Source organism: Vulpes lagopus, chromosome 1 (assembly GCF_018345385.1).
Source record: "Vulpes lagopus strain Blue_001 chromosome 1, ASM1834538v1, whole genome shotgun sequence".
NCBI classification, from domain to species: domain Eukaryota; kingdom Metazoa; phylum Chordata; class Mammalia; order Carnivora; family Canidae; genus Vulpes; species Vulpes lagopus.
The window spans coordinates 27,191,727-27,204,479 of record NC_054824.1 but is presented as its reverse complement, the minus strand read 5'-3'; the positions used below and the strand labels follow the sequence as shown (position 1 = coordinate 27,204,479).

Below are 12,753 nucleotides of genomic sequence, written 5' to 3'. Positions count from 1 at the left end.
CTTTCGATGGACACCGAGGCTCCTTCCACACTTTGGCTATTGTGGCCATTGCTGCTAGAAACATCGGGGTGCAGGTGTCCCGGCGTTTCATTGCATCTGCATCTTTGGGGTAAATCCCCAGCAGTGCAATTGCTGGGTCGTAGGGCAGGTCTATTTTTAACTCTTTGAGGAACCTCCACACAGTTTTCCAGAGTGGCTGCACCAGTTCACATTCCCACCAACAGTGCAAGAGGGTTCTCTTTTCTCCGCATCCTCTCCAACATTTGTGGTTTCCTGCCTTGTTAATTTTCCCCATTCTCACTGGTGTGAGGTGGTAGGTATCTCATTGTGGTTTTGATTTGTATTTCCCTGATTCCAAGATCTATAAAGAACTTATTAAACTCAACACCAAAGAAACAAACAATCCAATCATGAAATGGGCAAAAGATATGAACAGAAATCTCACAGAGGAAGACATAGACATGGCCAACACGCACATGAGAAAATGCTCTGCATCGCTTGCCATCAGAGAAATACAAATCAAAACCACAATGTGAAATCTTTTTAGAAAGTTGAAATATGATCAAGATGCTTGGGTGGTTCAGTCGGTTAAGCGTCTGCCTTTGGCTCAGGTCATGATCCCAGAATCTGGTATCTAGCCCTGCATCAGGCTCCCTGTTCAGTGGGGTGTCTGCTTCTCCTTCTCCTTCTACCCCTCCCCTCTATTTGTGCTCCCCCTCTCTCACACTCTGTTTCTCAAATAAATAAATACAATCTTTTAAAAAAAGGAATATGCTCAATATCCCTCTGGTCATTATAATGTTTCATTTTTTATTTCTCTTATTCTCTCTCTTCAATCCTGTAGGGAACATTATAAGAGTTATGAGCTATCTCCCATTACTAAGGCTCCGAGACATAGATATTTGGTAAAATAAACATTTACATTGCTGATAAAGGATATGAATGTCTTCAGCTGGATTGAGAGGTGACTGGAGGGAAGTCAACTCTGGCATTCAGAAGTGCTACTTTTCTGGGTCTTCTAAATATCATAAGGTTGAACTTCCGTAGTTCATCAGCCTGCAAGAAGTGAGTTTTACTGGGTCTAGAGGGTTAAAGGCTGGTAGCTGAAGTCCAGGTGCATTATTTTTTGTTACTACATTTTTCTCTTTGGGCTGGATAGAAAGTCTATAAGAAATTCAAAGAATCTCTAACAGGCTGCAGTTGTCAGGCTACCCCTGACCATGCTAGCCCTTCCTTCTGGATACCCCCTGCAGGATTTGATGCATGGAACTTGGACTGGAGTCCAGTCTTCATTTACCTCTTCAGCTAGGCTCTCCTGGGCAAGTAACTGCACACTGTTTCTACTTTCATTCTTCTGCCAACCTCCAAACAACATGATTTTACAGAAGCCATATGATACCCACTGGTGGATTTTTGAGCACAGTGGAATTCTGCAATGCCCATTATCCGTTTTTGCTTCCTCTTAGCTGGGTGAAGATGATAATGAGATCATATCTCTAAAGTGTCTAAAGATATAAAGTGCTAACAATAATTGGTATTTCATCACAAAAGTTTAATATCAAACTCTGATCACCAGCTAAGCCATTCCTGTATGACTTTGGCGTTGAACTAGTAGATTCCCACTCTTACCCCATCATCACCCTCCTGTGGCCCCATCTGCATCTCATTGTCCACTCCATTCTCATGGCCTCATTTGCCTCCTTGTCCAACCTAGATCCCGAGATCTATCACTATAATCACTTTCTTAAAAGCTCTCAACTCCCTTGGCACTTCTCCCTCTGTCATATTTGCCTGTCAAAACTCCTAACTCTGATTAAATCCCTCTCTTTTTCTCTCCTGTGTTGCTAATTTCTCCCCCTCTACTGGATTGTCCCCACCAATATACAAACATGTAAACATATTTCTCATCTTAAAACAAACCCCTGCTCTCCACACCTTGTTCCCACTAATTTCCTGTTTCTCTCTCTCTCTCTCTCTCTTTTTCAGTTAACTTACTTGAGAGAGTAGTTTGTCTCTGCTCACACTCCATACTTTCTCACCTCACCTCCTTTCACCAACACACTCCAGTCAGATTTCTGTTATTCAGGTCACTGATGACCTTCATATTTTCCAGTGTCAGACTCATTCCTAACTTCTGTGAGGCCCAGGGCAAGCATTAAAATGGTGGTCTCTAAACCATATAACTAAGAAGTTATAAATCAAGATTATGGATTGTTTAAAAAATATGTTCCTTTCTTTTATCTTGACAAATATAACTTTATAATGACCTAGAGATCAAATCTGAATTTCAAATTCTCAGACTCTTCAGTTCCTGGTGGAATGTGGCAACATAGGGACAACTGTCCCCTGACACCTGGCTTAATAGCCCATGCTTTTCTTCCTGTTCATACCTCATACCTTTTGTGATTTAGCGTCCCTCCAAATGATATGTCCGGGTCTCAATCTCTGGTACCTGTGAATGTGACCTTACTTGGAAATAGGGTCTTTGTAGATGTGATTTAGTTAAGGATCTCAAGATGAGATCATTCTGATTCAAGTGGTTCCTAAATCCAATGACTGGAAAGGAGAAAGGAGAGGGAGATTTTATATAGTGACTCAGTGACACAGGGGAGAAGAGAAAGTTTTTTTAAGTGAAGGATTTGGGAAGGGTAAATGTGGAAAACAAGGTTGAGATTTCCATTAGGACCAGTCCATGGAGTGCCTGTATGATAGACTGAAGAATATGGCATTCATTCTGCAGGCAATGCAAAGTCATGGTAGGGTTCTCTGTAGAGGAGTGATAAACTTGGAGCAGTGTGGCTCTGGAAGGTCTCTGGGAGTTATGTATTAATGGATTGCAGCAGGGAAAGGTTGTAGGCAGTATGTTGGGAGAATCAGTTGAGGTTAGTGCACTTTTCCAGAGCGGCAGTTTTGAGGCTCTGGACCCCAAGAGAGAGAGGTGGCAGAGGAAATCGAGAGAAAGGCAAGAGTGTGATAGAGGTGATAAAGGCAGAATCACCAGGACTTGGCAACTAATTGGTGTGACAAACTATGATATTTCCTCCAAGCTTTCCATTTTAATATTTATCTCATTGCTAATTGCTATTAGCTGTGTCATTAATCTTAGTAATTGCAATTATTTTAATACTTGATAAAAGCTATTAATGTTCACAGTTTTGTAATTAGTTTTGTTATAACTCTTAAAAGCTATGTAGCACATGCCTGCTTTCAGAAGATAATAATGGATCACCACATGCTAGAGAATTATGAACTTAAAATTGCTCTTATTCTGTACAAAGACAATAATACCTCAGGATGGCATTTAACATACAGAGCCAAATTCCATCTATAGCTGAATGTATGAGTCTGTTGAACTGTGAATACCTGTCCACTGGAAAAATTTAAATCCCATCAAATACAGACTTTCTATGCTCATTGTATTTATTCCATGAGAAATATATATATTATATTATATTATATTATATTATATTATATTATATTATATCATAATATATTATATCATGCAAGAGCATAGATCTCTATGTGTGTGTTTTTGGGTGGATTTAGGCACAGTGATATGTCTATTGTATAGTACATTCTGAAAAGTCATTGCTAAGCATTGGGGTATATAGTTTAACTTGCAAAATAATTTGACACATTTCCCCCCCAAATTTTATTGAGATATAATTGACATAAATCACTGTATGATTTTCAGGTTAGGTTAAAGGTTTGACTTACATATATTGTGAAATGATTACCACAGTAGGTTTAGTTAATATCCATAATTTCATATGGATACAATAAAAAGAGAGAAAAAGAAAAAAATTCTCCCTGTAATGAGAACTCTTAGCATTTACTCACTTAACAAGTCTCCTATGTATCATATAGCAGCATTAGCTGTAAAATCTGCTCTTCATCTGTAAAATGAGAATGATTAATTGTACCTACCTAACAGGATTATCATGAGGAATTGAATGAATTAATTTATATAAGGCCTAACACATAGTATACACTTAAAAGATATTAGCTACTATTACTAATCTCAAATAGACATTGTGCATTGCTATCAAAGTTAAATTTAATATACATAATTACTAAACTATGATTAAAAAATTTTTGTACTTATATAACTGTATTACTAGGTAGAGATGATAGTCCTTTTGAAATTCTTCCATTGTGTTTTCTCCTTTGAGGAACAAAGGACATTATGTCTTTATTTGTACTATGTGAGTATCCCTCTAATTATAAATAGTAAGTAAAAATGATGCAACTCACTAACTGCCTCACTAATTATAATAGGCAAATAATACCTAATCTTGGATTGGTAAATGACACCTCTACTTTTTGTTTCTAATATTAACTTTGTTTCCAACTTTAATTACCAACTGTACCAACTACATCCCAATAATTTGAAAGATTTGATAAAATCCATTATTTTAATGATCACAATTCAATTATTAGTCAATATTTGTACCAGACTCTGAGAATATAAAATAGAAAAGAGGAAAGAAAACTTTTCCTTTTCCTCAACCAAACTTTTCCTTTCTTATATTTTGGAAAAAGAAAAAGAAAACCCAAAACAAAAACAAGCCAAAGCCAGTATACCACTCATTCCTGTGAAACTACTGCCATTTCCAGGCACTGTCAAGTTTTTTTCCTTCCTTTGGTGGCAAACTCCTCAAATGAATGGTTTATGTATCTTGAACCCATTAAATATGCTTGATTTCGTTTACACCTTATTTTCATCCCCATTTTGTACCATGTCAGCTCTCAACAAAAGTGAGGGTCTTCTTTTCCCAAATCCTTGGATGTATCCTTGTTGTCTTCCCATCCTTTCTAATAATAGGTATTCCTTACCCCTAATACTTGGCTCTCATCTCTCCCTTTTTTTCTCTTTTCTCTTACTGAACTTATTCTTTTGGAGACAATATATTTTTTACTTTAATTTTACTTTAATTACGTGGTTGCAACCCACATTCTTTATCATTAGCTATGACTCTTTTTTTCTTTTTTGAAAGAAAAACTATTTATTTAAAAAAAAAAAGTAGTCTCTGGGAACGGAGGGTTAGTCCATGTGGGCCTTCAGTGTCCTGGTGGTGATTTTGTCCTTCTCAATGATGTGGACAATGACTCCCATGCCTGATACCGCATCCCGATCCACAGCATTCAGCATGGCTTGTGAGATGGTTTCAAACAGGTGTTCTGGGTCCATGTTGGGCTCCCAGAGGGACTCGCACATCCCATACATTTGTTCGGAGCAGGTGCCACTGACCACAAAGTCATTAGTCACCATGGGGCAGCCGATGAGGTCTAGAGAGCAGATGAAGGGCTTAAAGGTCTTTGGGTCCAACCCAGCGATGACTGGCTCTGTGTAGTAGGGGCCAAACCGTTTCTCATACAAGAGGTTGGCCACCGTGCTCATGAGTGTGTAGGGCTTGATCTGCCAGCCTTCCTTCAGCTCATACAGGTTTAGCTGGAACTTGAGACGCTGGGCAACAGTCTGGACATGCGTGGGGAGCCCGGCCAGGCCTATGTACAGCCGATCACCCATGGGAAAGATCTTCTGGAAGTCCGTGGTCCCCATCTGGGCCTGGATCCGGAAGCGCCTGTCGGCAGCTATGGCCATGCAGTTCTTCCCTTTCATGGCCATGACGGCCCCTCCATTATAGGACATAACAGACATGGCTGCGGTACCGAGGGACCCCCCAGCTATGACTCTTTCCATTATCTATGAGACATCTTAGAACTGACGTAACAATATACCAGAAATTTAGTGCTTAAAAAAATGAAAATGTACTGTCTCACAGTTCTGGAGGCCACAAGTCCAAAATCAAGATGTCAGCAGGGCTTCACTCCCTTAGAAGGCTCCAGAGGAGAGCCTTGCCTCTTGCCACTTCGTGTAGTTGTCAGCATTCCTTGGCTTACTTAACTTATGGCCACATCATTACAATCTCTGCCTCTGTCTTCACACGGCCTTCTCTGTGTGTCTCCTCTTCTGTTTGTCTCCTCTATGTGTGGGAGACAATCCCATTGGATTTAGGGCCCACCTAATAGATAGATAATCTAGGTTATCTCTTCATCTCAAGATTTTTAACTTAAATTACATCTGCAAAGACCCTTTTTCTCTTTCTTTTTCTTTCTTTCTTTCTTTCTTTCTTTCTTTCTTTCTTTCTTTCTTTCTTTTTCTTTTTTTTTTAAGATTTTATTTATTTATTCATGAGAGACACAGAGAGAGGCAGAGACCTAGGCAGAGGGAGAAGCAGGCTCTATGCAGGAAGCCTGATGTGGGACTCAGGCATAGGACTCTGGGATCATGTCCTGAGTCAAAGGCAGATGCTCAACCACTGAGCCACCCAGGCACCCCAAAGACCCTTTTTCTAAAGAGGGTGATGCACAAGTTCTGAGGATTAGGACATGGACAATATCTTTCTGGGGGTTATCATTCAACTCACCACATTAGATATAAGAAGAACACTATACAATCAGATGACAAATGACAACCGATACCAAATTTAGATGTTGGGTAATAGGGAGGAGAGGAGTGGAGGACTAGAGCACACATGCCCTATCTAAAGTGGCCAGCCCCCCCTCTATTGACATGGGGACATACAGACTCATAGTTGCCAGTTCTTCTGATATCCTCAGAGAAGCTAGAAATCCAGATTTTTTTATGTGCTGGGAAATAATTAAAATCTAAAAAATATGCTTAAGCAGTAATACTGTGGGAAGATCAAACCTATCCTTGGTCAGATGTGGCAAACTGCCAGCTTGTGACCTGTTGTCTATAGTCTGATGCTCAGAGAGCGGCTCTGATGAGAAGAGAAGAGAACTCTCACCTTAAAGGTGAGAGAGTGATGAATCTAATGCCAGTTGAGATAGGAAGAAAGATACTACTATTAACTTTGACTTGCCACTTTTTGCTGTTTAATTCAATGAAAAACTCAAATAATTTCTAGACCTGAAAGGTCAGTTTCTTGTTGATGTTCTCTGATAAAATTTTTAAGTTGAGGATTGTACAATGTTGCCTGCTTAATAGTGTGTGTAAACTTTTGGAAGGAAATCAGAAAATTCTTTTTTATGTGTCATTCAAACCTTTATTTTTAGGCTGATTCTTTTTATTCATGGTTTTTAGTAGCAGAGTAAATATTAATGTGACAATGTCACAGCCATACTGAAATATATGTAGTATCCTGGATATTCTGTGCTCTCTTTCATCTTTATCCCTTTCACCACTGTGCAATCACCCTCACTTCCTAGCGGTTCAATTAAAATGTAGGTTTCCCCATTAGCTTTTCTTAAGGCCCTGAGGCTGTGTTGAATGCCCCCTTACTAAACCTTGGAATAGTGGTTCTCAGTGGGAACAGTACTGCCACCTGAAGGATAGTTTGAAATTAATGGAGCTGGTTTTGGTTGTCATGATGAGATGTTACTGGGATTTTGTGAGGAGGACCAGTATGCTGGTGTCTTGTAATTTATTTATTTTTAAAATATTTTATTTATTTATTCATGAGAGACACAGAAGGAGAGAGAGGCAGAGACACAGGCAGAGGGAGAAGCAGGCTCCATGCAGGGAGCCTGACATGGGACTTGATCCTGGGTCTCCAGGGTCACGCCCTGGGCTGAAGGTGGCGCTAAACCGCTAAGCCACCAGGGCTCTGGTGTCTTGCAATTTAAAGGACAGTTTCACATAATAAAGAGTTGGCTTATATTTGTAGGCATTTTGAATGTCCTGCTGGACATTTGTATAGTTAAAAAATATTTATAGGTACCTAACCTAAACAGAACTCATTTTACATATAAGCACAATGTAGTTTTGCACCATTGAAATAAACTGAATTTTCTAGAAATGTAGCTTTTAAATAAATCTAGTGAAGATGATGCTGTTTTTTTGTTGTCGTTATGGGGAACTTACCTTAGAGTTTTTCTTCATTTCAGAAAATGATGCTTATGGTTTTTGAAGCAAATGCAACATACCTGAATCAGTCTACATTTGTAGCTATTTCCTTCATGGTGATTTTAAGTGTATTAGTCAGCTCAGGGTGCAATAAAAAAATACCATAGACTGAGTGGCTTAAATGCACATATTTATTTCTCACAGTTCTAGAGGCTGGAAAGGCTAAATTCAAGGTGCCAGAGGATTTGGTTTCTGGTCAGGGCTGTCTTCCTGGCTTGTAGATGACTGCCTTTTTGCTGTGTCTTCACAAGATGGAGAGGAGTGACAGCCAGCCCTCTGATGTCTTTCCTTATAAGGACACTAGTCCTATCAGGTCACAACTCCACCCTTATGATCTCATGTAATCTTAATTACTTCCTTAATCCAAATACAGACACATTGCAATTAGAGTTTCAACATGTAAATTTTGGGGAGGTATGTGTGTATGTGCACAATTCAGTCCCTAGTACTAAGAGTATGATAGAAATATGCAACTATCTAATTTATTCATAAAATTTTCTAGTGTGGTCTTGCTAGAACATTTGCATATTAAGATGCATCTGTTTTTATTATATGTTTTCTCCTTTTTATTTTCCTTTTATGTTAATTATATTTAGGGCATATTAATGTTTAAAAAAGTATATGTATGGATAGGATATATTACTTACAGCTTTTATTTCAGGATAGTAAAGGGTGCATTACAAAACATAGAAAGGGATGTTGGGCCTAATAGAGTTGATGATCAGTACCATAGCCCAAAATAACTACATTGCATGGTAATTAGCCTGTTGCTAGGGTCGGAGGCAATGTCTTATTCATTGATGTATCCTCCAGGCCCCTTATGGTACAAAGCATATTGGAGACTCTCAACAATTTCTGGTAAGTGAAAGAATAAGTGAGTGAGCGGATCCCTGGGTGGCTCAGCAGTTTGGCGCCTGCCTTTGGCCCAGGGCGCCATCCTGGAGTCCCGGGATCGAGTCCCACATCAGGCTCCCAGCATGGAGCCTGCTTCCCTCTGCCTGTGTCTCTGCCTCTCTCTCTCTCTTCCTATGTCTGTCATAGGTAAATAAATAAATCTTAAAAAAAAAAAGTGAGTGAGGGGGTGGGGCAAGATGGCGGAAGAGTAGGGTCCCCAAGTCACCTGTCCCCACCAACTTACCTAGATAACTTTCAAATCATCCTGAAAACCTACGAATTCGGCCTGAGATTTAAAGAGAGAATAGCTGGAATGCTACAGTGAGAAGAGTTCGAGCTTCTATCAAGGTAGGAAGACGGAAAAAAAAAATAAAGAAATAAAAAAGCATCCAAGGGGGCGGGGCCGCGAGAAGCCGGGCTAAGGCCAGGTAGCGAGAGCCCCCAGGACAGGAAAGCCCAGGCCCGGAGAAGCAGGAGCTTCACCGATCTTCCCAGAGGAAAGGCGCTCGCAGGGAGCTCGGGCAGGACTCCAGGAGGGCAGGGATGCCCTCGGGCTCCCAGGGGCACTAACAGAGGACCTGCGCCCGGGGAGAGCACGCCACACCCCGTGGCCGGCTCCCTAAAAGGCTGCAACACGCCGCTGGGCCTGAGAACAGCTCCAACCGTGGCTCCCCACGGAGGGGGCTGCGCGGCCCAGGAGCAGCCCAGGGGGCACAGGCCCCAGAGCCCAGGGCGCTGGGGGACACAGCCCAGGATCCGGCGCTCCCCCCGGCACAGGTGGAGGTGGAGAGGACACAGGGCAGCAATAACACTCCTGCGGCCCCCAGCTGTGCAGATCGGCGCCCCCCGCCCCTGGGGCATCCAGGCCCCTGTGCACTGGGAGCTGTGATAGTTACTGCGGGAGCTGACTCTACGGCTGGAGAGCTGCCTGCCACCACTGTTCCTCCTCCTGGTGTCATCTTGTACCTGGGACTGAGAAGGGGCCTTGCAGGATAAACAGCTCCCACTGAACCGTGTACCTGGCAGGGGTTTGGGCAGCTCCCCCAGGTACACACACCTGAGAATCAGCAAAGCAGGCCTCTGCCCCGGAAGACCAGCTGGAAGGACAGGGGAAAAGTGTCGGACCCAAGGAATTTAACAAAAATCCCTTACCCCTGGACAAACAGAGCAGGACTAACTCCATTTTGTGCTACACCTGCCATCTCATATATAACCCCTACATGATCTGCTTGTTGCCTAAGGCACTCCTCCACCCTAGTCAAGTCGCTGAGCATACCCTTACTGGAAATCGGCTCATACAGGAATGCGGAACCCCTAACCGCCAAAGAATGTAAACCCCGCCTTTTGCCCACCAAACCTGCGCGCCAATTCTGACCACAGTGATGGGCTAGTTCAAACCGTCACTATAGGGTAAATTGTAATTCAATTGGCCACCTGCGTGTGGACTGACATGACTTTGCAACTTTCTGTGTTTTACAATCTCATTGGCCATTGGCCCCTATAAAACTGCTACGCCTCTTAACCTCGGGGTCCAAGTCCCTGCTCCACTGTGTCGGGTATACTTGGACCCACTCTAGCTTGCAAATAAACCCTTGTGCGCTTGCATCGGTGTCGGCTCCTTGGTGGTTTCTCGGATTCACAATCTTGGGTACAAGAAAAAGCAAGTTATCGACCAAGCAGTGCTGGAAAGTTACAGGGGAAGTCGAGGGATTTACAGTATATAGAATCAGAGGATACTCCCCCTTGTATTTTGTTTTCTGTTTGTTCCCCCACCTCCCCTTTTTTCTTTCTTTTTCTCTTTTTTCCAGTACAACTTGTTTTTGGCCACTCTGCACTGAGCAAAATGACTAGAAGGAAAAACTCACCACAAGAGAATCAGAAACAGTCCTCTCTCCCACAGAGTTACAAAATTTGGATTACAATTCAGTGTCAGAAAGCCAATTCAGAAGCACAATTATAAAGCTACTGGTGGCTCTGGAAAAAAGCATAAAGGATTCAAGAGACCTCATGACTGCAGAATTTAGATCTAACCAGGCCAAAATTAAAAATCAATTAAATGAGATGCAATCCAAACTGGAGGTCCTAACTACAAGGGTTAACAAGGTAGAAGAATGAGTGAGTGACGTTGAAGACAAGTTGATGGCAAGGAAGGAAGCTGAGGAAAAAAAGAGAAAAGCAATTAAAAGATCGTGAGGATAGGTTAAGGGAAATAAATGACAGCCTCAGAAGGAAAAAAAACTACGTTTAATTGGGGTTCCAGAGGGCGCCAAAAGGGATGGAGGACCAGAAAGTGTATTTGAACAAATCATAGCTGAGAACTTCCCTAACTTGGGGAGGGAAACAGGCATTCAGATCCAGAAGATAGATTCCCCCCTAAAATCAATAAAAACTGTTCAACACCTCCACGTTTAATAGTGAAACTTGCAAATTCCAAAGATAAAGAGAAGATCCTTAAACCAGCAAGAGACAAGAGACCCTTAACCTTTATGGGGCGAAGTATTAGGTTAACAGCAGACCTCTCCACAGAGACCAGGCAGGCCAGAAAGGGCTGGCAGGATATATTCAGGGTCCTAAATGAGAAGAACATGCAGCCAAGAATACTTTATCCAGCAAGGCTCTCATTCAGAATAGAAGGAGAGATAAAGGGCTTCCAAGATAGGCAGAAACTGAAAGAATACGTGACCACCAAACCAGCTCTGCAAGAAATTTTTTAAAATAAATTTATTTTTTATTGGTCTTCAATTTGCCAACATATAAAATAACACCCAGTGCTCATCACATCAAATGCCCCCCTCAGTGCCCGTCACCCAGTCACCCCCCCCCCCCCCGCCCACCTCCCTCTCAACCACCCCTAGTTCGTTTCCCAGAGTTAGGAGTCTCTCATGTTCTGTCTCCTTTTCTGATATTTCCCACTCATTTTTTCTCCATTCCCCTTTATTCCCTTTCACTGTTTTTTATATTCCCCAAATGAATGAGACCATATAATGTTTGTCCTCCTCCGATTGACTTATTTCATTCAGCATAATACCCTCCAGTTCCATCCACATCGAAGCAAATGGTGGGTATTTGTCATTTCTAATGGTTGAGTAATATTCCATTGTATACATATACCACATCTTCTTTATCCATTCATCTTTCGATGGACATCAAGGCTCCTTACACAGTTTGGCTATTGGGGACATTGCTGCTATAAACATCGGGGTGCAGGTGTCCCTGCATTTTACTGCATCTGTATCTTTGGGGTAAATCCCCAGCAGTGCAGTTGCTGGGTCGTAGGGCAGATCTATTTTTAACTCTTTGAGGAACCTCCACACAGTTTTCCAGAGTGGCTGCACCAGTTCACATTCCCACCAACAGTGCAAGAGGGTTCTCCTTTCTCCAACATTGGTTGTTTCCTGCCTTGTTAATTTTCTCCATTTTCCCTGGTGTGAGGTGGTATCTTTTTTTTAAAAAAATAAATTTATATTTTATTGGTGTTCAATTTGCCAACATATAGAATAACACCCAGTCTACAAGAAATATTAAGGGGGGCTCTGTAAAAGAAAGAAGAAGTCCAAGGAAATAATCCACAAAAACAGGGACTGAATAGGTATCATGATGACACTAAATTCATATCTTTCAGTAGTAACTCTGAATGTGAATGGGCTTAATGACCCCATCAAAAGGCGCAGGGTGTCAGACTGGATAAAAAAGTAAGACCCATCTATTTGCTGTCTACAAGAGACTCATTTTAGACGTAAGGACACCTATAGCCTGAAAATAAAAGGTTGGAGAACTATTTACCATTCAAATGGTCCTCAAAAGAAAGCAGGGGTAGCCATCCTCGTTTCAGATAAATCAAAATTTATCCCAAAGACTGTAGTAAGAGATGAAGAGGGACACCATATCATACTTAAAGGATCTATCCAACAAGAAGACCTAACAAT

At 41.6% G+C, this 12,753-nt stretch overlaps 1 protein-coding gene across 1 annotated transcript; it reads right to left on the bottom strand.

Moving 5' to 3' along the window:
* Nucleotides 1-4,986: 4,986 nt before the first annotated feature.
* On the bottom strand, nt 4,987-5,662 carry LOC121494851 (proteasome subunit beta type-3-like). The gene has a single exon (XM_041761850.1). It carries the CDS (start codon nt 5,660-5,662, stop codon nt 5,045-5,047), a length of 618 nt encoding a protein of 205 aa, XP_041617784.1. The 3' UTR covers nt 4,987-5,044.
* Nucleotides 5,663-12,753: the final 7,091 nt, after the last annotated feature.